General features: G+C 44.6%; 2 protein-coding genes across 12 annotated transcripts; one reads left to right on the plus strand and one right to left on the minus strand.

Annotated features, from left to right (window-relative positions):
- Positions 1–502: 502 nt before the first annotated feature.
- On the minus strand, positions 503–11641 carry Hnrnpk (heterogeneous nuclear ribonucleoprotein K). Of its 6 annotated transcripts, none has more exons than XM_027409717.2 (16): positions 11503–11641; positions 9443–9527; positions 9031–9128; positions 8346–8402; positions 6955–6998; positions 6029–6101; positions 5293–5364; positions 4684–4797; positions 4270–4398; positions 3692–3999; positions 3531–3585; positions 3337–3420; positions 3119–3134; positions 2957–3039; positions 2445–2614; positions 503–1728 (listed from the first exon to the last, which is right to left on the minus strand). In XM_027409717.2, the coding sequence occupies exons 2-16, from the start codon at positions 9498–9500 to the stop codon at positions 1695–1697; spliced, it is 1395 nt and encodes a 464-aa protein (XP_027265518.1). In that variant the 5' UTR covers positions 9501–9527; positions 11503–11641; the 3' UTR covers positions 503–1694. The 6 variants fall into 6 exon arrangements, with proteins under 6 accessions (XP_027265518.1, XP_027265519.1, XP_027265516.1 ...); XM_027409718.2 differs by having other exon boundaries at positions 503–1668; positions 11490–11629; XM_027409715.2 differs by having other exon boundaries at positions 11490–11629.
- Positions 11642–11762: 121 nt separating this feature from the next.
- Rmi1 (RecQ mediated genome instability 1) lies at positions 11763–21064 on the plus strand. 6 transcript variants are annotated; one of them, XM_035443012.1, is made up of 5 exons: positions 11763–11918; positions 13257–13453; positions 15753–15875; positions 16374–16493; positions 18871–21064. In XM_035443012.1, exon 5 carries the CDS (start codon positions 18891–18893, stop codon positions 20745–20747), a length of 1857 nt encoding a protein of 618 aa, XP_035298903.1. In that variant the 5' UTR covers positions 11763–11918; positions 13257–13453; positions 15753–15875; positions 16374–16493; positions 18871–18890; the 3' UTR covers positions 20748–21064. The 6 variants fall into 6 exon arrangements, with proteins under 6 accessions (XP_035298903.1, XP_027265515.1, XP_027265511.1 ...); XM_027409714.2 differs by having other exon boundaries at positions 15753–15870; XM_027409710.2 differs by lacking the exon at positions 15753–15875.
- The last annotated feature ends 6471 nt before the right edge of the window (positions 21065–27535 follow it).

A 27535-nucleotide genomic window follows, 5' to 3' on the forward strand; every position in this document is an offset into this window, starting at 1 on the left:
GTCAGCCAAGCCCTAACCTTCTGGAAAAAACCTCAGGTTGCTGGTTTTAAGGGATTAATTTAATGGCTCCCTAGCAAAACTATATGTCCTACAAATGTCACCCCCCTAAAAAGCCCTTGACAAACACTACTCAACGTGTGTCACAACCAAAACCTGCCCATTTAACATTCTTACACCAACATTTTCAAACTTACTGGAGCGGAAACCAAGTAATTCTGAGGATATTTATGAACCAGCTAATCTTTACTACTGCAGTTATAGCTTCTCCAATAAGTTACACACTTGAGGTTCAATTAATTCAAAACTCCTGAGCACTGACATCCAATTAGCATCAGTAGCTTCCTGAATTTTCCCTTAACCAGACTTTGTCCCTATGTGCTAGAAAACATTTCACACAAAAACCCATGTAATTTAAGATTACTGTATTTCCTCACAAGAGGAACATGTCAACAAATGTTACATTATCAGTCAACCCCCGTTCAAATTGGGCAGACATCAAAACTAACACCATGGAAGTTTTATTTAGATGTGTATTTTGAACTATCAATACAGATGCCAAATTACTACACAAAACATCCACAGGAACTTTTTCCATTTTTTGAATCGTTCACAAACATTTCCTACATAATTCAACACACAACAGAGAAATGGTACATCTTTTTTCTTTCATTGTGCATACAATGGAAAAACAAGTATATATATTTTTACAAAGTCCAACTAACAAGACACTAGCAGGTTGACAGTTTGTCTATAGGTGAGAAATTATCTAACAAAAATAACCAGGATTTACTCAGCATCAGCCACTTCCATAACCAAGTGTAAATGTTATTCTGATTAGTAAAGCTCATTACCCATCAGGCTTCTGGCATAGACTTAAGATGGTTAACTCTTCTAATATTGCTCCCCACCTTAGTTCTCCACAACTAACATAGAAAACTATTGAAAAGTAGTGGCAAACATTTGCAAAAACAAACAAAATCCCAAGCTTATTATAAGCATGACTATGTGATGGAAATCTATCAGGCCATTAGAAACCACCCAGACTGAAATTGCCAGTGTGTTTGCCTATGTCCAAGAGGTGCACTCATATCCAACAGAGGAGCTGAAAATCAAACTTAGTGTTTAGTTTAGGGGTGGGCTGGAAAATTCAACCACCATTTGAAAATTGTCTAAAAAGAAAAAAAAAAAAGACCACCAAAAATAGATTCACTAAATTTATTTTAAAAATCATAAAACGTTTCTTACAAAAGAGCGTTACATTCTGCACACTGCTCTGAACAAATGCCAGGGACATGTGGACTATTACTTTCCTCCCTGTCCCACCCCCCAATGTTACAGTGACCACAAAGCAAGGTGTTCACAATAATTACACGGGGGGGAATTTTTTTTAAAACCACCAACAATGAACAAAAAATAAAATTCACTCACTCTGCTGCTGTTTCAAAATTTCAATGTTAGTTTTTGCATGCCCTCCCCCCAACCCTGTTTGTAAGGAACTAAAACATTACATCTGGTGAACAGCAAAGATTTCACTACACCTCAAATGCAGAACACCTATGAAGCAGAGGAATGTTGGCTTTTTAAACAGAAGCAGATAAAAAAAAAAGATGCAGGACTCCTTCAGTTCTTCACTAGTCTTAGAAAAACTTTCCAGAATACTGCTTCACACTATAAAAAAGAAAAAATATCTTGCATTAGAATCCTTCAACATCTGCATACTGCTTCACACTATAAAAGAAAAGAAAAAAAAGTACGAATTAGAATTTTTGTTCGAAACATCTTAATCAACATTAAGACAATTTCAAATGCTAAATTAAAATGATAAACACGTCCATTACAATTAGAAGAACTTTAAAGAGCACTAGCAACTATAAGTTATAGCAATGTAAAACTTAAGAAATGTTAGACAGCAGTAGTGCAGAGTTAAGAAAATGAAACTAGAAGCTGTTAATTCTTGGTTAGGAAAGACAAAGGAAGGAAGGTGTGAAATGCTGCGTTTTTGTTACAGCACCATCATTATCTGTCCTGTAGAGGTGGCCTGTGCCATATGGCAGACTGTGATTTGTTGTCGTTTTAGTTATCTAAAAACAACAAAATCACTAGTCTTCCACACAGAACTAGGCCAACATCCAATGACTCTTCTACATTTTCTACAGGCTCTGTATAATTTATTACAAGTGGTGGTTTTGGCAGCAGTTTTCACCAGAGAAATGAGAAGTTTGCTTGGTTAAGGCTTCTTCCAGCAAGATTAGTATTGAATGTCTTCATTTTTAGTAAGAAAACAGAAGAAAATCAAGGCAGAGCTATTAATTAGGATGTTTAAGAAGTTAGAATCCCCAAGTGACGGAAACACCATGGTTTCTAAAAGAAAAATCAATTGGGAAGAAAGGGTTTTAAAAGGTTTTAGTACACATACACTAACACAAAGCTAAGCTTAAACTGACCTGTTCTGCAGCAAATACTGTGCGTTCTGTATCTGGTCCTGTGTTCCTGTAATGGTAATGATCCGATCTTCCGATCCTTCTAAAGGCTCATCAATTTTGATTGATGCTCCTGACTCATGACGGATTTGTTTGATCCTCTGACCACCTTTGCCAATAATGGATCCAGCCAACTGAAAAGATTTTTAAATACAAGTTTAATGACACCTTGAAGGAAAACTTAATATATCCCTTATCAATAACTAACAGTAGTAACTTTATAATAACCTATTTAGAAGGGCAGTCTTAAATTCCTGAACTAAATTTTGGATTATGATGTGTAATTTAACATTTCTGTAACAAACTGATCAAGAACCCCAAACCACCCATTTTTATTGTCACCATATGATGTGACATTTAACACACTCCCCGTAAGCCCTTAAACATTATCTCAATGATAAATGAGAAGTCTGCCAAATTTACAGAAGCAGAATCATTAACAAAAAAATAAGTTTCCCCGAATTAAAAATACTTACATCTTTGGGGATAGTTACTTGTGTAGTAATAATAGGTCCACCAAGATCACCGTATGAGCCACGACCCCCTGCATAGGAATAATCTGATTTAAATAATGAGCAATAAAGTTCATGCAAAAATATGTACAAAATAATGTTTGATTTCACAAAGAAGGAACTTACCATATCCAGAACCACCCTAAAAACAAAGAAGAACAAAATTACTTATTTTAATATTCCAAAGGAAAATAACAACAAAATCCCAGAGCTTAGTGGGGGAAAAAAAAGCCAGCCCCCCCCCCCAGTTTATTCCAGTAAGCAAACTGAAGATTTGGGTGAGACCAATTATTAGTAGGCAAGTTAGAGTCATGATAATTTTATTAACACCATTAATACTCAACCTGTGGTTCATAAGCCATCTGCCATTCTGATGGGCTCCATGTGTCAATTGCCGAGTCCCAAGTTTCATCAGCACTGAACCCAACCTGTATTAGGGACAGAAACACCAAACTATTCAGATGGCTGTGTAATCTTGCACAAAATGTAGGATTATCAGGTCTCTTACAACACCCCTTTTATAAATCAAAATTCTTACCATGCCATCATAGCGGTCCCCAGGTCTTCCTCTTCTATCGTAAGCCATTAGATCTCTGCAAGCATAACAAGTGTTGTAATGTTTATATACTCACATCAAGACCACAGTACCCACTGCTAAGTGCACCCTCTTTTAATGTTAATGTCTGGCTAAATGCTTACCCCCCTCTAGGTGGTGGCGGTGGAGGAAGAGGAAGATTCCTAGCTCTGCTGCCACCCCGGCCACCCCGGCCAGGAGGTGGTGGTGGTGGTCCTCGACGAGGGCTCATATCATCATAATCTCTTCTAGCAGGAGGCATGGGACGCCCAGCCCGACCAGGAGGCATTCTGTCAAAACCACCTCTTCCTCTCATGGGAAATCCCACAGGACGTCCACGGCGGTCATCAAACATCATTGTAAAACCACCATAATCATAGGTTTCATCATAAAAGTTGGGATCATAAGGTTGTGCACGTCCTTTGATGGGAGACTAAAAACAGAAATACAACATTTTAAAGACTGAAGTAAAAGATCAACCCGTTCCAATAATTCATCTCCAAAGGTAACAGAGGCAGAGACAGGAATAGGCAGTGTGGAAAGGGTTTACAAACCCTAAGCTTAGAGACCATCACCCCAGGTATGTCTCAAAGAAGCATGCAGTGTAGAACTGACTGTAAGGACCTTTGCATGAAGGACCAAGGGGTCTAAAGTACCAAGGGGCCTCCACATCAGATGCAGCCCCATTTCTGATATCAGGTACCTCAGATATCAGGTCAAGGATGATCTTGATGCACTCTACAACCCTGTCAGGCTTCCCTCCAATAAGAACGACTCTGTCAGTGGAGTGGGGGCAGCATTCCTGGAAAAGCTTGATTGTTGTCTGAGTGTTCTACAACACATTCACAAGAGGAAAGTTCATTAGAGGAAGTTAGCACATCAAATAAAACCAGGCTCCCTAGTTAAGACATATAAACCCAATCATTCCCAATATAAAAATGTGACCACTATACAGGGGCTAGAAATGGTAGTACTAAGTTAAACAAAAACAACTTAGTAAGACCCAACTAAATAGTGATGGGTTTATCTATCGTAGGGACTAGCCCACAGAGTTATCTTTGTATAGAAAACTATTAAATCCAGCAAGGAACAAAATAAAAACAAAATAATGCCTTACTTCTCGAAGTTCTTTAATTTTAGCACCTTTGACACCAATAATTCCTCCTGCCAAACTTTGATGAATCAACAGTCTCAACTCGCAGTCAAAGTCACTTCCTTTATAGTGTTGGTACTGTGAGGGGGAAATACACAACTTTACTCTCTTGTAAGTATCTTCCCAACACACCGTTAGCTTATGTTTGAGCATAACATAATGCACTGCTGCAGTAAGCAACCTGAATTTATAGCTCAATAACTTTACCAGTTATGTGCTTATTATCCTCAATAGCCAGGCCCAAAAAGGACAATCTGCACCACCTTAAAAAACTATTTTATTTTCAGGTCCTGCAACACCATACCCACACTGCAGCCATTTAGCATGTCGCTGTTACCACAAAATTAACATTCAAATAACACCATAATAAAAATGACTGCAAAGCACTTTGCAAATGTAGTTAATTCCCACTGCAGCATGGAGCAGGGTCAACAGTGAGTTGTAAGACCATTCATATATCATATTTTTAAGCCTTTTTCTATAGAGATGGGAAAAGCACACTATGTTAAAAATAAATCGATCCTATGGGCCAGGCTCCATACTTCAGTGGGGTTCAATGGCACTATGACATACATTTAAGCATTCCACAGCATCAGATTCGAGCGGGAGCTGGCTGGTTGCAGTGGGTGATGGCAACTGCAGGCCCTGAAAGTAGAAAAATAAGAATAATAGGTTAAGCGTCTAGCGTGATCAGGCTATTGTCGCATATATTGGTAAAGCTACTACAACATATTTTAAAATCTATTATTAATCCAGAAAACAGCTTATTTAACAGTAAAACCAACATAAAATCCCCTTTCCATATACCCAGTAAATCAATGTTTACATAGACCCTTATTGTCAATAGTCAGAAAGTGAGACAATGAGCAGACCATGGGTCCATTGCTTCCTTTCTACAGAAGCATTATGACAAGGTCCTGCAGCTGTAACTTCCTTAAGATGGACTGTAATCTGGAAATGAACCCATTGTCCCTACTTAAAAAAAAAAAAAGTAAAATTTTAACCTGTCCTAATTATATCTAAATTGCCCCTTATTTATCACATTGTTAGAGTTTAAGAAAACAGACCTTTAAAATATAGGCTAAATCATGATACATGACCACAGACATTTACTATTCCAGGAGCAGCCACCCTGAACTATAGGAACAAAGACAGGATGCTGCCTGCACACTATGAAGATTCTGCTGCTACAAAACTGTACCATCTTTCCCCTCCCCCAACACCCCCACAATAAATTTTAAAACACCCTCATCTTCACAATTTTTTATTCAAACAAACAAACAAACAAACAAACAAACAAGAAACCTACCTCTTCCAAGGTAGGGATGATTTTCTTCAGAATCTCTCCAATCGTTTCAATATCAGCACTGATACTCAGTATGCTGCCAAACATCAAATACCACATAATACAAAAGGTGGAAAAGAAAAATGAGTTTTGTCATCAGCCATCATCAGCTTTTAGAGAAGTAACATCACAATCACTTAATAGTCCCCATTTAAAGTAGCCTATTTATGGATTTCGTACATGCATTTTATTTTATGCCCAATACAGACATAACATTATTAGAAGACTCTGAGAGAGAGAGACAGAGAGAATGGGCTGTTGGAAGGGCTCAGATTAAGTGGCAATAATCGACCAGAATTGAAGCAGAGTTGAATTCTCATGTTCCCCGCCACCAAGTTAAGGACACCCTCGCTGTTACATTGGCAATACTGGCACACCTTCTCTTGGGTAAAGTGGGGGAATATGCAAGTGGTGAACATCGTATCTGGAGTAAGGTTATGGATACCAGTTAGAAATTAGACTACTAATGGGCTCTGCAAGAAAACAAATACAAATGCAAGACAAAACAAAGACAATACAAATGAGAAGTGAAGGAAAGTGAACCAGTTAGCGTTTCTCAGAAAAAATTATGAACAGACAATGTTGGGAAGCAAGGTGGGCCACAAAGACAGAGCGAGAGACTATTTGGGTAACAGTCTGATTTACAATGCAGTAAATATGCAACACTTGAAGCTGTGCTCCTTCCATTGAAATAAAATTAGTGGATCGTTTGGGTGGGCAACTCACGGTAAAAGTTCAGTGACAAAAGGACTTAATGGGGAAAATAAGACAGAAACTTGAAAAACAATACACCGTCTAAAGGGGGTACTATTTAACTATATAAAAGGCAGGTAATAAATACATTTCTCTCTCTCTAATCAGGCAGTGAGGCATAAACTGTTGGGACATACCGCTCGGGGCCACTGCTGTCTGGGACTGAAACACTGGCATTGTACTGCATTGGTCATTGGCGTTCGTGGATGTTGGCATTGGGCATGGGCATTCAATCACAAGTTGTCAAGTATTGTACCCGTTTGGCAACGAGCACATTTTTGGGCATAGCCAACCAGGGTTTTCACATGGGCGTTCAGGGGCGGATGGGCCAACGTCATGGTGGGCAACGCAGGGGTAAGTCGATCCAGTACATGGGCAACGGAGATATATGGCCAAAAAAACAAGGAGAGGGAAAAGGGGGAAAAGCAATAAATTTTAATTTAATACAAACTATACTCATACTCTCAATTAATGAAACAAGCTTAAGTTGTTCTGAAGACTAACACAATAATGGACTTCTCTATACCTGACTGTGGCTTAACAGTTAAGGACCTTAAATGATGGTTCTAGTTTTGTTTTTTGTTGTTTTTTTAATGTTTCAGTAGCAGGCTGGCTCGTGAGGGTAGACACAAAACCTGTCGTGACTCAAAAGTTTACTGAAATTCTTGAGGAAAATGGGGAAAAAAACCCAGATAATTATACAGAACATCTGGATTAAGAGGAAAAAGAGGTTCAAAGACAAAACAAAAATTCCCACACCAAACCCAACTAGTAAGACTGTTTTGGTTTCATGAGGTGTAATACACATTCCTGTATTTCATAAGCAGGTTTATAAAAATTAAAATTTAAAGTTTATAGCAATCAAGAGAAAACACAGAGATCTGTTACCGAGAGAAATGAAATACTGTTAGGTACTTAACACAGTTATTCGCCTCAATTTTACCAAGAGAAACATTAAGAAATTTTGGTGTAGTCAAGTACTAGAAATAACACACACACTTCTGGTACTGCCAACATTTAATGTGTCTAATCACAAGAGTCAACCCACTATAAATTATGAAGACTCAAATTCTAGGCAGATAGTTCCGATCGCCAAGATTAAGCTATTCTTTATTCACGTTTAAAAATCCATGTTGCAAGCTGTGGAACAGATGGACTTTTTTTTTTTTTTTAAAGAAAATACAGGTTGGTTTTTATCAGCCAACTTCAACTGCTGTCAGTAATGCCTGATTCCTTCTCACACATACACACAAGAGGAATGATGCAATTAAGGGTTTTTATACTCTGTCTCTATTTCTAATTAAGATGTTTTATTTGAAGTGAATTAATTTGAAGGGCCTTATCGGAAAATGAAAAGATTTAATTATATATGTTCCACCTTAATCAGGGCTTAAAAAAAGCAGGAACCATCTATATAACCATTAATTATTAGAAATGGTTTGTAGCTACATTCAGGGATTTCTAAGATGTGAACCTTTAAGTCTAGAAACATACAAGGAATTCACTTGTTTAGTAGTTTAATACTTACGTCTGTACGGAGAGCCTTAATATTCTTGCCTCCTTTTCCAATCACAGCCCCAGCATTCTAGAACAGACAAAAAAATTACTTTGCATTTCCATATAAAATTAACATTTCTACCCATAGTTTTAAAATTTTTAACAACAAAGTCTACACATGACTGGGAATCTACTTGAGAATGAAGGGAAACCAAGATTCTACTTACTGAGTATGATTTTATAATAGATCTTTAGAATATTTAGAACCTCAGACAAGAATATGAAATTCCTAAAAAGCATAGACTACTTCTATACAAGTGTCCTTTTGTGAAAGCCAAGCAAAATTTATGCAGCAAATATTTCTACATTGCAATTTGAAGAAGGTTATAAGGTAAACATAAGTAAACTAGTTCCATGGGGAGATTAAACTGTAACCAACACCTAGAGTCGTCCTGCTCACTCTTCAATCTCATCTTTGGTGGACCTTGGTAACAGGGCTTTCACACCTTCCAACTCCAGTGCTACCCAGAGTTGAGGAGTCTGTTGATTAACTGTCTTAAGGCAGAGGACAGATGATGCAGAGCTCAAGCCTCACCTATGAGAGACCCCATCTCAAAACAAGTCTTTTACAAAACTCTAAAGCTTTCCAGGGAAGCAAAATCAGGGCTTAAAAGTAAAACATTTTAATCTAAAGCTAGAAAAGTTGCCATTTGTACCTTGCTCTGAAGCAAAATGCGCAGTTCAACCATCTCATCTGTATTTCTAGATCTTTTAAAGGCTTGCTCCTCCTCCATGTCTTCTGCAGGGCGTTTTCCTAGAAATTAAGGTATTATTTTAAATTAGAAATATCCTTAAGATGGGGTGGCTTAAATTACATTTTAAAGTCCTTGCTATTTTCTTGATCTTTTCCTTTTGTAACAGATATTATAAATACTTCAAAGGATTAAAATTTGCACTCGTTACCTGCGAAGACAAGGTTACTTCTTGTTCATAAAATCCAAGAAGTAACACAATCTTAAGACTATGGAATTATAATTACAAAAGAGTTAACCATAGCATATAAATCTAACTATTGTGATGAAGTTAACACACATACACAAACAGCTTATAATTAAAATATCTGCTCACCAAATTCACCATTGGTTTCGGTGTTGGGGAAGGTTTCTTCTGGCTGTTCGGTCTCCATTTTCTTGAATTAAATGGATACACCAATCTGTAAAAAAAAATAAAATAAACAAAATAAAGCTAGTATATTTGGCTTACTAAAAAGTGAATACTATTTTTGCTTAAAATCTTTTTAAGAGAGTGCTTCCAGAACTCATACACACACATCCTTGCAGAGCAGAACTGACACCGTATCGCTACAGTAGTCTATAAAAGCCACCATAAATCAGGTTTGCTTTTTCCTTTAATACTAGTATTGAGGTAATTGGCTGTTTTTCAAGACAGTACAAATTCAGCACGAAAACCAGATATAATGGATTGCTTTTAGACTGAGACCGTCTCAACAAAACAACAGCCCAACTAACAACCTCGAAGACCGAGGGGCCCATTTTCCCAAGGAATCAGTAAATCCCACCTCATCCGAGTTCCTTTTATCACAACTGAAAAAACCAGCCGACGCTAAATTACGTTCACAAAATTATCGAAAAGCGTGCACGTCTCATCACAACAAGATTAGTGTCACCGTGCAGACCAGTAGTAACTGGAATTGCTTCCTGGTCGCCCCGAGACCGACAATTATTTCAACGAAACCTGCCAAGCTTACAAACAGCGTGGCAAATAAATCCAAGCTGCTTCCAACGTCCACAAGGGAGAAGAAATCCAAAACCCCGACTGGGAGCGGACTCAAACGGCCGCCATTGTGTCCAGCAGAGCGCAGAGCTAGCGGAGCCTCCCGCAGCAGCCGCCGTTACAATTTCAAATGACGCTTTAGGAAAATTATAAAAAAAAAAAAAAACACAAAAACGGCTGCGACTCCCTAGTTCCCCTCTAACGCGGCGCTTCACGACTGAGCGCAGAGACACAGCCGCCCGCTGCGGCCGTTCCGAGCCAGCGGCTCGCACAGGAGCTCGCTCGGTCGGAGTCCGGGCAGGCATCGCGCTTGTGCCGCCTCCTCCTCCTCCTCCTCCTCCTCCGGAGCGGGGGCTGCGCCGGCGTCACCCACGGGACGCCCCGTCCCCGCCAACAGGGCAGGGTGAGCGGACCCAGGCGTGCTCGCCCTCCCTCCCGCCGGGCCGACCGAGTCGAGCCCCCGGCCCCGGCCGCCGCATAGCGGCGCCGCCTGTGCTCACCCGGCTCCGACAGGAAATGGCGGCCCGCGTAATGGCGACTACGTGCGACTAGGCGGAGCCGCGGGACCCCCTCCCCCACCCGCCCGCCCGCCCAGCAGCAGCAGAAGCAGCAGCAGCAGCAGCACGCGGGCTCGCGAGCTCGGCCCCCGCACCTCCCCCACCGCCCAGACAAAGCCGCCGCCGCCGCCGCCATCCGCCCGCCCGCCGCCCTCCGCGTCGGCCCTGCCCGGAGGCCACGCCGGGCGAGCGGGACAAAGAGCGCGCCGCGGCGCGGGGCCCGCGACCTCACGCGCCGAAGGGCGGCCGAGCCGGCCCCGCTGCTCTTCCTCCCGGCCCCGGCCCCCGCTCCTTCCCGGCCCCGGGCCCGCCCCGCTCTCCCGCGTCCCCGGCGCCGCCGCAGAGGCGCCCGCGGGAAATGGCGGCGGCGGTGGGGGAGGGGCGGAGGCCGGCAACGTCCCCGCGCCGCGGGCCCAGCGTCTCCGGGCGCCCCGTCCTCCCCTGACGGCCGAGCGCGGGCCCCCGGGGCCCCCGCTCCCCGCTCCCCACCGCGCAGGACGCGCCGCCCGCCCGGCCCGCTCACCGCGCGAGTCCGCCGTTGCCTCCGGCCGCGCCGCCGCCGACAGTCGGAGACTGCGAGAGCCAGGGCGAGGGCCCCCCCCTCCCGCCAGCGTCGCGCCCCATTGGCTGCCGGCGGCGGCGGCGGCGAGGCCCAGCGATTGGCCCGCGGCCGCGTCAATGACGGCGCCGGCGACCCCGCCTCCCGCCGGCGACTCCCTTCGGGCCGTCAGGCCGCGGGCCGAGAGCCCGGGCTTGGGGCCGCCCCGAGCCGCCGTCCCCGCCGCCCGGGCCGCAGCCCACCCGAGGCCCGGGCGCCCCGATACCTGCAGGCCGCACCCGGGCGCGAGACGAGCACGACGGTCGGCGACGTCCGTGCAGCGGGGAAACAGAGGATAATGGCGTCTGCAGCGCGGTGGCCGGGAGCGCCCTCCTCCTCTCGCTCTCTCGCGTTCGCGCACTCTGGAGCGAGCGAGCGAGCCAGCGAGGGGGAGGGGAGCGCGCACGCCGCTCTCGCGAGACCTGAGGCGCCCGCTCTCGCGCGTCGGAACGGGGCGGCTCAAGGGTCTCTGCGAGCCCCGGGGAGCCCTGCGGCCTGGAGCCGGGACCCCCGTGCGCGGCCCGAGCCCCGCCGCTCGCGCGGACACGGTGGAGGCTTCGCCTGAGGCGCGCACGGCGGCTCCGCGAGCCGCGTCCTCCCAGTCGGTCGCGCGGCCCCGGGATCGCACCGCGGCGACACGAGGCGGGAAAGCCAGGTCGGTGCTCGGCCGGGGTGCTCCGCGGACGACCGTCGCCTCGCTCGCTCGCTCCCAGCGCTGCGGGGTCTGCTCTGCGCGTCCCTCCGCTCGGCCCGGGAAACCCGCTATGTGTGCGGGGGGGGGGGTGGGGAGGCGGGAGAAACGCCGCGGCCTGGGAACGGCGCCCCTCAGAGGCTCCCCTCAGACTCACCTCACCTCAGCCCCTCAGAGGCTCCCCTCAGACTTAGCGCAGCCCCTCAGAGGCTCCCCTCAGCCTCCCCTCAACCTCAGCCCCTCAGAGGCTCCCCTCAGACTCAGCTCAGCCCCTCAGAAGCTCCCCTCAGACTCAGCCCCTCAGCCTCCCCTCAACCTCAGCCCCTCAGTTCCTCAGAGGCTCCCCTCAGACTCAGCTCAGCCCCTCAGAGGCTCCACTCACCTCACCCCAGCCCCTCAGTCCCTCAGAGGCTCCCCTCAGACTCAACCTCACCTCAGCCCCTCAGTCCCTCAGAGGCTCCCCTCAGACTCAGCTCAGTCCCTCAACCCTTCGAGCCCCTCAGAGCCTCAGGACCCTCAGCGCGCCGGCCTAACGTGGCTTTCACATCGCTGTAATTTATTCTGAGAGAAATCTGAAGTCACTTTCTTGTTGGTCTCGTAAAATGCAGACCGCAGAGCAGAACTCGATGTAGGGTAACGCTCCTTCAAGAGCACCCTGCGATCTGGGGGCTTCCACCCTGACCTCCCACACACACCCCGCCGCCGCGGGGAAGCTCGAAGCAGTGTGGCTGACGGGTTCCCTCCTCTCTCACCCTCACAGCCGTCTATCCACTGCCCCAAACTCCTGCTGAAGCCTCAAGATGGTCGGTCTGTGGAAGTAGTCTCTAGTGCTGGTCCACCCGAGTCCCAACTCGGGAATGATTTCAAAACGTGCATACCAGCATCCTTTTAAGTAGCTGTTACACAGCAGTTGCGTTATCTTTTACTTACTTGACAGAAGAAAACTGGGAATTGAGGATTCGATGAGGCACAAAGTGAGGGTAGATGTAAGAAGAATGGTTCTATCTGAGACTGTCTGTGTGGAATTAGCTATGTAGGTGAGCCTGGCCTCAAACTCACAGATATATCTGTGAGCCCCTGGCTCTCAAATGCAGAGATTAAAGGTGTGTGCCACCACACCCAGCTAAAGTTGGTATTTCTGTTAACTTTTCTCCCCCTTATAAGAAGTGATGAGTGGGAATTCAAGGGGAACTATACAGGAACTATCTTGACTAGACTAGTGAAAAGTTACTTTCTCTCGACTTGATGATGGGATTGGTCATGTCCTCAGCTACACCCCTTTGATTTCGTCTCTCCTTTTAGGTTTCCCCTGAGTAACTGAAAGTTTGTTTCTTCTCCATCCTTCATTTTCTTTTTGAAGTTGGAAGTTTCCAATTCATTCTCAAAACCTCTGCTCAGGACTGGATATGCAGCACTTAGGCTATGGAAGCCCTGGATTTGGGCAGCACAACGAAGCCTGTGTCAGTTGCTTCGTTTAGTGGCTCCCAGGTACATCACAGGTCAGTGGTTAAATTTTACAGTCTAATGTCTTAGTGTCAATTGGGAGCTAGTATTACTTAACTGGGATTTAATATAATTGGAACTGCACAGTAGCTAGCTGGAATAATATTTAAAATTAGGTACCCTCAGAGTTCTCTACTACATGCCAGACTTTGTGCTGGCAATTTAATGCTTACTACAGTACTTTGAATGAGTTGCGGTTGTCTTTGTTTTATGGGTGTGGTTGTGCATGGCTTAATCCAAGCACTTGGGAGGTAGAATCAGGTGGATTTGTGAGTTCAAAATCAGCCAGGGGCTATATAGTGAAACCATCTCAAGAAACAAAACAGACACTTAAGGGAGGGGCAGGTGCAATGGATCAGGGGTTAAAGGTGCTTGCTGCCAAGGCCAGCCTTGATGTAAATTCCATCCCTGGAATCCCTGTGGTGGAAGCAGAGAGCTGACTCTCAAATCAACCTCTAATCTCCACATATCCAAGGATACATAACAGAGCTGGGTTGCACACTCCTAAATGGAATTTTCTCTCATTTTTCCTTATATTAGGTTTTGGAGGATACACAAACAGCTCCTATCATTCTTACTTTATGTCAACTATAACATTTTTTTTTTTCATTTTTGTTTTTTTTTGAGACAGGGTTTGTCTGTAGCTTTGGAGCCTGTCTTGGAACTCACTCTATAGACCAGGTTGGCCTGGACTTCAGAGATCCGCCTTCCTCTGCCTCCTGAGTATTGGGATTACAGGTGTGAGCCACCAACGCCCAGTTACCTTAGAGTCTTTAACAAGTTAAATTGAACTTAAAAAATAAATGCTTTGATTACATTTTGTGTGTGTGAGAGCGTGTGATATGGAAGTGTAAATCAGAAGGCAGCCGTGTGGAGTTGGTTCTCCTCTCCATTGCACTCACTCTCTGCACTCAGTGGCAGGCACCTTTCTCTACTGAGCCGTCTTGCTGGCCCAGATTTTTATTTTAGTTGAAAATAATATACATAAAATGGATGTAAATTTTTGTCAGTGCTTTAGAATCTCAGCTATTGGTTGGATGTCACATACACTATCTAGGGATGGTACTTCTCTATGAAAACATTTGGGGCTGATTGAAAATTCGTCACCGAGCCAGATAAGCCTGAACCCGAGTGACAAGTGATAGTGAAATCCACATTGTTCTCTTCTGTTTTTTTGTTAGTAGCTGGGATTTAGAATTAAGATCTATATAAATAGCCAAGTCTGTCAGGCACAAAGGCTGATGAAAATATTTTTCTTACCATGAAAGCAGTTCATATTAACAAAACATGAACATATTTTCCTACCATTAAATAGTCTCTAAAAACCTCTTCACAACTGAATGTGGCGGCACACACCTTAAATCCCAGCACTTGGGAGGCAGAAGCAGGAGAATCTCTGTGAGTTCGTGGCCAGCCTGGACTACAAAGAGAGTTCTGAGACAGCCAGGGGACTGTTACACAAAGAATCCCTGTCACAAAATAAATAAATAAAAATTAAAAAGGAAAATAAAACAAACAAAAAACCCTTCAAGGTCTGGAGGGATGTTTCAGAGGTTCAACTGGTATATTGCTCTTACAGAGGACTGGAGTTTAACTCATAACTATAAGTGTAACTCCAACTCCAGGGGATCTGACACCTCACCTCCTTGGGCACCTGCACTTGTGCATATACCCAGACACACTTAAAATTTAAATCTTTGAAGATGACACAACCTTTATTTCCTGGGCATGATGTAGATCTTTTTCTAGATAACATTCAAAACCCCTCTTACATAAAAACATAGATAAACATTGATAAGGATGCTCTGATATCTTTTCTCTTTCCCCATTCCTCTTAAGTCATAGAGATTGCACTCAGGGCTACACTTTGTTCTTGCCTTTAGTTCAGATTGTTTCTCTGTGTAATAGAGCCCTGACTGCCCTGGAACTCAGAGATCTGCCGGCCTCTGCCGCCCAAGTAGTGGGATTAAAGGTGTGCACCATCATGCCTGGCTTCTGACTGTTCTCTTAATGTTGGTTCTAGAAAGTAAAATTGTGTGTTACAGGTTAATGTTCAGTTTTAGAGACATCTTTTCAAAATTGTTTTTCTTTTGGTACTGAGGAGTTCTTGAGACTCCAAGGCTGTTATTTGTCTATCAGCAAATGGGAAATTGTTCTGTCTTAGCTAACCTTTCCTTCTGAGCTGTTGTTACCTGCTGTGACTGTGGTAATACAACTCTACAAGAGTGAGGGTGTGCCTAACCAAAGCAAGTGGGGTCCCAGGCTAAATTATCTCCTATGCTTGGCTTCCTCAAGGTGGCTCAGAAGATAAAGGCACTTTCCACCAAGCCTAAAACCATAGTTTTGACCTCAGAACCCACCTGGTGGAAGGAGAGAACCAGCTCCTGCAAGTTGTGCTCTAACTTCTGCATGGGTACCGTGGTAGTATACATGAGCTTCCTTCAAGCACACACAAGTAATGGTAGTATGTTAGCAGAGTTTCTGCTGAACTATGCCATCACACCCTGTATTAATTTACCTTTATTCTGTTCTACCTTAATTTTCATAGTAGCACAGTGAGTTTAGTAATGAAATAAGGAAACGGGTTTAGAAAAAGTAACTTCCAACAGTTTGTTTCTATTTATCACATCCTGTACTTGCCCCACTCCCACAGCATTTCTCTGTGTAGCCCTGGCTGTCCTGGTACTCACTTTGTAGACCAGTCTGGCCTTGAACTCACAGAGACCCACTTGCTTCGGCCTCTGCCTCCCGAGTGCTGGGATGAAAGGCGTGGCCACCACTGCTTAGCTGCACTCCCATTTTTAGCCTATATTGTTTCCATTTTACCTTGACTGTTAAGGAGTCCCCAGAACCATACGATCATACTATTACGTTTATGGAAAGAGGCCAATAAGTCTTTCTGTGGCTTCATTTTAGGATCCTTACTGCTGTTTGTCTTAGCTCTCAAGGTCATTTCTCTGCAGTAGAGGCTCTGGGTATTCCACTGACCACCCAGCTGAAATACTGCCATCAGATTTCATGCTGCCCTGAGAAACGGTAAGTTTTCTTATAGACATGTTAAACTTTGAGTAAGTTCTGCCTCTTCAGTATCTTCATAGTGCTTTGCCATTGCTTTACTGTACTGAGAACATCAGACTTAAGTATTCCTGACAGCTAACCATAGTCATGTAAATTTTAATAGAGTTAAAATATGAAGTTAATTATAGATGTCAAAAGAAACTAGTGAACATTATTTAAGTAAAATTTAAATTAATAGGCCGGGTGTTGGTGGCGCACGCCTTTAATCCCAGCACTTGGGAGGCAGAGGCAGGCGGATCTCTGAGTTCAAGGCCAGCCTGGTCTCCCCAGCGAGTTCCAGGACAGCCTCCAAAACTACACAGAGAAACCCTGTCTCGAAAAACCAAAAAAGAAAAAAATTAAATTAGTAAAATCTGGTTATTTGGAGAATCAAGATAGGCCACTACAACCTGAATGTCAGACGCCTTTGGCTCCAGGCTCTTGGCACTGGCTGAGGCTGCTGTAGCTTCAGCCAAGGCCTTGCTGTCTCCAAAGAATGAGAGCACTGGTGCCTCTCCATCCTGGCCAGGGGAGACCTGGCTGTGAGGAACAGCATGAGAGCCCTGCTAGCTGCCGGCAGGTACCATGACTAGGATCATCCTGGATGCTGGAAAGCACCGGGACAACACGAGGCCCCATGAGGTGGGAAGTGAGTGAATGGGTGGTAGATAAACAGAAGACTTGAGTGGTTAGCGTAATGTGAAGTGTGGCTGGCTGAACAGGAGACATGAAGGCGGATGCTGTTCTTGCCCCTTGGGAAAAGATGAATTTCACTGGCCATCTACAGAGCCAGTGACAAACACAGGGGCCTATGCCTTCTTCCTTTGAGAAATCCCACCACTGTATGAGTCACTGTGATTCCCAGAGCTGCATCCTAGCCCAGGTAGAAGAGCAGTACCTGCAAAATGGAGACCCACAACTGACTGGACATGTCCTGCTATGTTTACTTCTCATCATTGGTCGTGGTGGTGGTTCAGCTATGAAACTGGAAAACTCTATATTGAATTACAGAGTTAGTGCTACTTCTAACTTTGGCTAGAGATTTACTTCCTTTGGAAGCTTTGGGTTGGACAAACACTTGAAGACACCCAGAGGCCCTGCTCACCACCATGCAGAGTAGGCAGGAAGAAGTCACACCTAGAGACCTCACTCAACACAAGGCCAGTCCACAGCATGAGCCACTACAATGTGCAAGTATGGGGTGGAGCCAAGGGGGAGAAAGAGAAACGAAGAGAGGTAGATCAGGAGACGTGAGGATGGAGAGGAGTGGCCTGTGAAGTCACCTGAGGCCATGTGAAGTCCTGGCCCACGTTGCTCCTGAGGGCCGCATCTGGGGGTGTGGCAGTGCAGCAGCATGTGGATCTGTCAGTGTCCATGGCCATGTCACCACCAAAGGCCATGTGACTGGTCTGGACTGCTGCCTGGGACCATGTTGATATCCAAGGTCCCTCACTGTCTGCAGCACTTGGAGAGTGGGCCCTAAACCTTGCCTGGGCAAGCACAGTAGGGCTGGCCCTAATGGGGGTGAGGGTGATGCCTTCCCTCCACCCCACCACCACCTGGACATCTCAGTAGGACAGACCTTGTTGGTGGGGTTGGAGTGTGCATTTGAGTGAGCTGGCCCTGCTGCTCGTCTGTAATGCAGCGGTGTGGGCAAGGGAGAGATGCTCCTCCCTCACTCCTTTCCCCTGTATCAGGCAGGAGAGCTGGCCCTGCAGTCATAAGAGCGGAGAGTGGGCCCTCACCTCACCTGGGCAACACAGTAGAGCTGGCAATGGTGGTGTGGGTATTGATGAGCCAGCCTGAGGGAAGATCTGGCCTTGCCCCTGTTGCTTGCATTGGTGAGCTACCTGGGGCAGTAAGGACGTGGGAGAGTTGGTGGGCTGAGCAACTAAGCTACCACCCAGGTCTGGATGCAGGGCTGTGAGTTAGTGCATCTCAACATTTACCCCATCTGTGAACTGCTCAAGCACCTCAAGGGGCCAGTCCTGCAGATCACAGCTGAAGGATCTCCAAGACAGCAAAAAGACTATCTGAGATGAGTCTGAGTGAGGATCCAGTATTGGTGGTGTAGCAGGATCCACAGGCCTTGAACCAGACCAGTGAGTCATGTAATGAACACTTTCATGTAGCCTGTACTTTGACAGAGCTAGCTCTTAAACATCTTGTTTTTCTCAGTATACTATCTGAGGGCTTCTAAAGTTTGAGTATCAGCTGGGTAGAAAGTCAAGGATTTTTTTAATGCTGGAGAAAGAAAAGTGTAAAGGGTGTAGAAAGGAATTAGGCTTGTCTGTATTTGAGAGTTATGGGTGCTATCTTTAAGTATATTGAATCACTCTTTTCTTTCTGTTTTCAGGTGGATGCTCATATTTAAAAATGAGTGTAAATAGTGCTGTATTAAGAGTTGAAACCTGGCTTTTGGCAACATGGCATGTTAAAGTGCCCCTAACATGGCTGGAAGCCTGTGTTAACTGGATCCAAGAAGAAAATGATAATACTAGTTTGAGCCAAGCACAGGTAAATAAACAAGTGTTGGAGCAATGGCTTCTTACTGACCTGAGAGACTTGGAACATCCTCTCTTACCTGATAACATTTTAGAAATCCCAAAGGGAGAACTGAATGGATTTTATGCTCTACAGATCAATTCCTTGGTTGACGTAAGTCAGCCTGCATATTCCCAGATACAAAAGCTGAGAGGGAAGAATACAACCAATGATCTAGTTTCAGCTGAAACACAGATTACTCCAAAACCATGGGAAGCAAGGCCTTCTCGGATGCTGATGCTGCAGCTCACTGATGGTGTCACACAAATCCAAGGGATGGAATATCAGTCTATTCCAGCTCTCCATGGTGGTCTTCCTCCGGGTACAAAAATTTTGGTTCATGGACGAATTTCCTTCCGTCTTGGTGTTCTCTTGTTGAAACCGGAAAATGTGAAGGTGTTAGGAGGTGAGGTAGATGGTCTTTCAGAAGAATATGCTCAGGAAAAAGTACTTGGAAGATTAATTGGTGAACTTGATCCTACAGTTTCAGTTGTACCAAATAATTCTGATCACAGTATGTCCAGAGTTTCAGGGGGGTTAGATCCTGCTTTAGGACCTTCAGATGAAGAGCTGTTGGCAAGTCTTTATGAAAGTGAAGAGCCTGCAGCAAATAATGATGCATCCACAGGTGGAAGCTGTTTCAGCACAGGCAGTTCCTTAAATACTACTTCCACAGGTCAGTCTGATTTTGAGCCAGGATATAGTATTTCTTCAAGGCAAAAGGAGAAACCAAACCAATCTGTGCATTTCACTGATGGAGAGTTTGATGACTTTTCACTGGAAGAGGCCTTGCTTTTAGAAGAAACTGTCCAGAAAGAACAGATGGAAACAAAAGCATTGCAGCCACCAACTTTGAAGAAAAACACAGATAAACGTGGAGAGATATTTTCACATAAACCTAATACTCAGAACCACACTGCTTTGATTCGTAAACAAGGAAACAGCAATTGCAATGAAAAAAAATTATCTGAGCAAATAATTCATGAAGACAAATTTTTTGGCTGTCCATCTGCTAGAGACTCTCATAAGACAGTCCTAGCCCATGACTTTACAAATGACAGTAAGACTTTGGGAGTAGATAATACAAAAAAACAAAACATCAACAGTTCAGGTGAACAATGCTTAAGTAATAAAATGTTAAAGAGAAAACAAGGAACCTGTCTATCAGAAGAGAGTTCAGAGATTTCTAATGAAAATAGCTACCCTTTACAGACTTGTTCTTCAAAATCATTTGAGAATAATACTGATCTTTCTGTTGGCATGGACTTACATTCTCCACCCTTTATCTATTTGGCTGTTCTAATGGCCAGAAAGCCAAAGGAAGTTACCACTGTGAAAGTCAAAGCCTTTATTGTCACATTAACTGGGAATCTCTCAAGCTCTGGTGGCTGTTGGGGTGTAACTGCAAAGGTTTCTGATGGCACCGCATATCTAGATGTAGATTTTATAGATGAGATACTTACCAGTATGATAGGGTTTTCAGTACCAGAAATGAAACAGTTAAAAAAGGACCCTCTTAAATATCAAAACTTCCTAAAAGGGTTACAAAAATGTCAGCGAGATCTGATAGATTTGTGTTGCCTAATGACTATTTCATTTAATCCTTCTTCATGTAAAGCCATGGTACTTGAATTACAAGATGTCAGTATGGAGCACCTTGAGAACCTAAAGAAGCGGCTGAAAAAATAATTTGCCAAAATACTATTGGAGTACACCTTAAAACGTGCAAATATTTGTAATCAAATTTGTCATATTCTTATTTTTGGAATTCTATAAAAGAAGAAAAAGCTTCAGAGCTTAAAAAAACGGATGAGGTGACTCAGTGGTTAAAGGGGCTCTCTGCCAAGCCTGAGGACCTGGATTTGATCCCCTGGTTCCATGTGGCTGAAGGAGAAAACCAACTCCCAGAATCTGTTGTCTGTTCTCTACACATGGAACATGTTCATACAGATACACACACATGTACACTAAATGACATTTAAAAATAAAGATTTAATTAAAATGCATGTGTAAGGGTATTTTTGTTTGGTTTTGTGATGCTAGGCCAGGGCATTGTAATGCTAGCAAGCCTCTGTCATGAAGCTACTTCTCTAGACTGTTGATATTTTTCCCATCCTGGAAACAGTCTCATTTCCAGGATGACCTCAAGCTCTCTTGTATAGCTGAGAGTGACTGTGAGCTTCTGATGTCTTGCCTCTGTCTCACAAGTGCCAGGATTAGGGTTGTGCAGTTTCAGTTGGTGCACTGGCTCAAAACCAGGGCTGTGTGTACTAGGCAGCTGAGCTAATTCACAGTTCTCCTTGTTGAACTTTGCTGACACACTTTTGCTGAGAAACTTGCTTCCTACTTGTTACTGAATATAAGAAAAACTGATAAAGAATTGTGATGGCCTGACAAAATGGCTTGGTGGTAAAGGTTCTTGCTGCTGAGCCTAATGACCTGAATCTATTCCTGGTACTACATGATGAAAGAAAACTGTCTTCCCACGAATATACTCTGATTTCCATATGTGCCTTCCCCATCCATACACACAATGAAATAAAACAAATATGAAGATGTTCCCCAATGAGATACATTATTGAAAATTAGAAATTGTGAAAGTAATCTTACCTCTTTTTGCTTGTTTTTTGTTTTGTTTTGTTTTTTTCAAGACAGGGTTTCTCTCTGTAGCTTTGGAGCCTATCCTGGCACTCCCTCTGGAGACCAGGCTGGCCTCGAACTCCCAGAGATCCACCTGCCTCTGCCTTCCCAGTGCTGGGATTAAAGGCGTACACCAGCACCGCCTGGCTTTTTTTTTTTTTTTTTTCTTTCTTTTTTCAAGACAGGGTCTTGTTACATAGCCCAGACTGACCTTGAACTCATGGTTGCCCAACCTCCCTAAAGAACTTTTTCATATTTTCCACTTGGCTAAATGTTTGGCTTAAGATGAAGGGACCGGGCCGGGCGTTGGTGGCGCATGCCTTTAATCCCAGTACTTGGGAGGCAGAGGCAGGTGGATCTCTGTGAGCCTGGTCTACAAGAGCTAGTTCCAGGACAGCCTCCAAAGCCACAGAGAAACCCTGTCTCGAAAATCCAAAAAAAAAAAAAGATGAAGGGACCAGCTCCCCATTTCAGCAGCCATAACAGCCTAGCACTTGCTTGCCTTGGTCACTAGGAGGTCAGTTGCCTGCCTCGTGGCAAGGAACCAATCAGAAGTTAGCTGGTGGTACTATGCTTTACGGCTCTGGGTGTGCTTTACAGACAAGTGCACAGCAATGACTCGCAGAGCATAGCAACCGCCCTGGAAGGGCCTATGGGCCATAACAACCAGTTGACCAATCAACACAGGGCAAGCCCTCCAAGCCTGGAGGCACATCAATCCTGAGCCTGTTCGTACCCCTAGACACTCCCCTTAGGCTGCCCTATAAGATCTCTATGCCGTGGCTTCGCTGCTTCTTTTCCTAGCCATTCGCCATGGTGGATGAAAGGCCCGAGCTAACATGGGGTTAGTTGGTTAAACAACTGCAATAAAGCCTCTTGCTGTTTGCATCAAGTTTCCGCCTCTGCATGGTGATTGGGATGGCCGAGGTCCTGGACTGAGATCCTGGTGGCCTGAGCCTTCCGGGGGGGGGGGGGGGTCTTTCAAAGAGACCTAGCTTTTGGGCTGTCTCGGCTTTTAACATCCCTTCCTCACCAAGTCATAATCATCTGTATATTTTGTAGTTCATTTTGTGGATGTTTTTTGTTTGTCTTTTTCTTGAGAGATGTCCCTGAAGCCGTCTGTGTGAAACTACAGAAGTCTCCCTACCTCATCCTACAGAAAGCTGGGACTATGGGTGCAATGCCTGGCTCCTAGCTTTGGTTTAAACTAAGATACGTGCAAGTCTTTTTTTCATCTGAACACTTGGAGGCTATTGTGGGGTTATTAATGGACCATATTTTAATATTGTGTTGCAAGTAGTATGGTAGTCCACAGAGAAAAAAAAAGAGGCAGAGAAATAGCTGGCCAATGGGCAGATAAGATGCACACAAAGCTTAGTTTGCTGTCTTTCATAGGCATGATTTGTGATGCCTCTAAATAACTGCAGTAGTGACGTCAAAGACCCCTGGTGGACAGATCACCATGACAGATCCAATAATAAGAACATCTGTGATGCTGGGAGAACAATCAAAACGTGACACAGACAGTGAGCCCCTGGCTTCGGAAGAATGGTAGCTTGATGTGGGACTGCCTCAAACCTTCCTTTTGTAAACAGTAAATACCTTCCTGTCACAGCGGGCGGCAAGAAGTCAAAGATGGTTCTTTTTTCATACATGTGACTTCTTAGATCATCTGCCAGGCCAATCTGTTTTCCACAAGACTGATCTATTACCTGGTTGTTACTTGCTTGTGAGTTATAGCATTTTCTTTTTATTTATTTGTAGTTCATTGTTGTTTTGCCTGCGTGTATGTCTGTGTGAGGGTGTCAGAAGCCCTGGAACTGGAGTTACAGACAGCTGTGAGCTGCCATGTGGGTGCTGGGAATTGAACCCAAGTCCTGTTGAAGAGCAGCCAGTGCTCTTAACCACTGAGCCATCTCCCCAGCCCCAAATTATAGCATTGTCGTGGGCACAAGAATGTTCCAGCTGGCTGTGTTACAAAGCTGACCTTTGCTAGACATTTCCTCAGAGTAAAGCTGGAAAGGAAAGAAAAACGAAAGAACTCTCCCCAAAGCAGTCACCTAAACAACCAGCTAAGACAGTTGGCAGTGGCCAAGATAGCCTCACGCTTACCAAGTATTTTCTTCAGGGACTTCATGTTCTGTTAGGGTAGATGCAGACCTGCAACGGACTTGCCTCAAATGAGATAATTGACAGGCAGCATTTGCTTGGCACAGTGATCCGGTAGGAAGGACAGAGAAACGCTCCCTTGGTTCTTCGTATTTTTCTGTGTAATTGTTCCCCAATAAACACCCATTTATCATCTGTCTTGGGTCTAGTGAAATCATTACATCTTTGCCTTCAGCACAGAGCCTGGCACAGGGGAGCTCTTATTTCGTTGTTTTATTATTTGGAGTCCATGCTGCCCCCACCCTCCCTGCTTTCTTCTTTCCCGGTGCTGTGCAGATGAACATCCACTCATGCTCCTGAGGACTAGCCACTCTGAGGTTGGAGGTGTCAGAGCAGCCACCAGTCCTGGGAACTTCATTTCAGCTTCTGCGCAGTTTTGCTGGGTCAGCATAGCCTGGCAAACTGGTAGCTGCTGGGAGATTGAGGTCGTGTTCTAATTGCTGTGCACAGCCAAAAGTCTCCCCTGGAAGTAAGGAGGCAGCCTGAGCTCTGCTCCCCAGCACTTGTGATGACATAAGCCAGAACTCGAATGCCTGCGTTGACAAGTGCACTCAGTTCCGGGTATGCAAAGGCAATTTTATCAATTAAAGATCATTGTTCAGAGGATTCACATCAACCCTTGTCCCATAAAGATGGCCCCTGGTCCTGAATATCTCTGGTTTTGGCATTTCTAGCTTCCCGATAGACATTTCTACTTGGATTTCCAACTATGAACACCTGTTTCCGACTTCTATCTGTGTGTTATCATTGATATGTATACACAACATCCGAGAGTGAGGGACTTGGGGGCTGACTGCTGGATTCAAACCCTTGCTATGCTACTCACAAACTAGGTGAGCAGACCTTAAGTAATTTGACTTCTGGAGGCTTTAATTATACAATCTGTATAATGGGATAGTGATTATATATATCCTTCATCCAGTTGTAAGCATTTGGATCTATGCCTGGCACATAGCCACTGTTTGTTTTAATTAGTTGGGTTATATTGGGCTTCATGTAACAGACTATCAGCTAAAAGTATGCTGGAGAGAATGTGGAGAAGGGGAAGACTTCTCCATTGCTGGTGGGAGTACAAACTTGTACAGCCACTTTGGAAATCAGTATGGAGGTTCCTCCGGAAAATGGGAATCAGTCTATCTCAAGATCCAGCAATTCCACTCTTAGGCATATACCCAAAGGATGCACATTCATACAACAAGGACATCTGTTCAACTATGTTCATAGCAGCACTATTTGTAATAGCCAGAACCTGGAAGCAACCTAGATGCCTCTCAACAGAAGAATGGATAGAGAAAATGTGGTACATTTACACAATGGAGTACTACTCATCGGAAAAAAACAATGGAATCTTGAAATTTGCAGGCAAATGAATGGAACTCGAAGAAACCATCCTAAATGAGGTAACTCAGTCACAGAAAGGCAAACATGGTATGTACTCACTCATATGTGGATATTAGACATAGAGCAAAAGGATTACCAGCCTACAGTCCACACTGCCAGAGAAGCTAGGAAACAAGGAGGGCCCTAAGAGAGACATACATGGTCCCCCAGTGAAGGGGAAAGGGTCAAGAGCCCCTGAACAAATTAGGAACATGGAGGGAGGGAGTTAGGAGAAAGAGGAGGGGAGAAGAGGAGGGGGGAGGAGGACACGAGGGATCAGGAAGATTGAGTGGGGAGAGGAATTGAGGAGAGCAAGATAAGAGACACATCGGTAGAGGGAGCCACTGTGGGTTTACAGAGAAATCTGGCACTCAGGAATTGTACAGAGATTCACAACGATGACCCCAACTAAGAATCTAAGCAATAGAGGAGAGGCTGCCTTAAATGCCCTTCCCTGATAATGAGAATGGTGACTATCTTATATACCATCCTAGAGCCTTCATCCAGTAGCTGATGGAAGAAGCAGAAGCAGAGACCCACGGCTAAGCACTGAGCCAAACTGCTGGAATCCAGTTGCAAAGAGAGAGGAGTGATGAACAAAGGGGTCAAGACCAAGCTGGGAAAACCCACAGAAACAGCTGACCTGAGAAAGTGGGAACTCATGGACCAAACCAGGTCCCCTGATTGTGGGTGTCAGCTAGGAGCACTGGACAGTCTATGGGGCCTCTGGCAGAGGCACCAGGATGTTTCCCTAGTGCAGGAACGGACTTTGGGAGCCCATTTTCTATGGAGGGATACTTTCTTAGCCTAGATACACAGGGAGGGCCTAGGCTGTGCCCCAAATGAATTGACAGATTTTTTATGATCCTCATGGAAGGCCTCACCCTCCCTGGGGAGTGGATGAGGATGGGATGGAGGGTTCGGTGGGGGGGAGGCATGGGAGGATGGGAGGGAGAGGGAACTGGGATTGATATGTAAAATAAGATTGTTTCTAATTTAAATTAAAAAAAGAAAGAGTAGCCCAGATTGTGGGGCGGTAGTGGCTCATGCCTTTAATTCCAGCACTAGAAAGCAGAGGCAGGTGGATCTCCGTGAGTTTGGATATATAGAGTGAGTTCCAGGACAGGCTCCAAAGCTACACAGAGAAACCCCGTCTCAAACAAATAAACAAAAAGAAGAGTAGCCTAGACTCTAAAAAGTATAAAATTATTCAACATAAATAGAATTCTGGAGGTAGTGAACTTTTATTCTGAAGCAGTAACTTAGTGTTGCCAAAGGACCAATTAAATTGTGTATTTTTTTTTTTTTTTTCGAGACAGGGTTTTCTGTGTAGCTTTGGAGCCTATCCTGGCACTCGATCTGGAGACCAGGCTGGCCTCGATCTCACAGAGATCCGCCTGCCTCTGCGTCCCGAGTGCTGGGATTAAAGGCGTGAGCCACCAACACCCAGCTCTAAATTATGTATTATTAATATTTTTAAATTAGTGTATAAAGTAGTGGCTTTCATTTAATCCTTCCTTCCTTCCTAAGACAGGGTTTCACTGCCATGTGGTGTTGGAACTCACTTTTAATCCCAGCCCTAACAAGGCTGAGGCAGAGGCAGAGGCAGGCAAATCTCTGTGAGTTCAAGACCAGTCTGGTCTACAGGACAACTGGGCTACACAGAGAAACCCTGCCTCAAAAAAAAAAAAAACAATCAAAAATAAATAAACAAGACAGAGTATCACTATGTAGCCTTGGTTGGCCTGGAACTCACAGAGATCACCCTGCCTCTGCCCCAGGAGTGCTGGGATTAAAGGTGTGCGCCACCACACCCAGCATTCTTATTTTTTAAAGTTAAGTTTTTTTTTAAAGTTTTTAAAGTTAAGCTTCTTTGACAATTTCATACTTGCATCTGATTGCAACTTCCTGTCTGCTTTTAGCCCCTTCTCACCATTGTTACCCTCCATCTCCTCCTCCAAGTCCCCCCACCCACTTTCATACCTTTTTAAAAATTACATGTGTGTATGTGTGTATCCTCTATGGGGGTATGTCCTATGGAGGTCAGAGGACAATTTGCTGGAAGATTCCATTTTCTCCTCTGCCATGTGGTGGCTGGGGACTGAGTTCAGGCTTTCAGGCTTAATAGCAAGCACTGTCTTAGTCAAGGTTTCCATTGCTGGGATGAAACATGACCGAAGCAACTTGGGGAGGAAAGGGTTAATTCAGCTTATGAGTCCACATCACAGCTCATATCACAGCTCATCCTTGACAGAAGTCAGGACAGGAACTCAAAACAGGGCTGGAAC

This window comes from Cricetulus griseus, chromosome 3 (genome assembly GCF_003668045.3).
Source record: "Cricetulus griseus strain 17A/GY chromosome 3, alternate assembly CriGri-PICRH-1.0, whole genome shotgun sequence".
NCBI classification, from domain to species: Eukaryota; Metazoa; Chordata; class Mammalia; order Rodentia; family Cricetidae; genus Cricetulus; species Cricetulus griseus.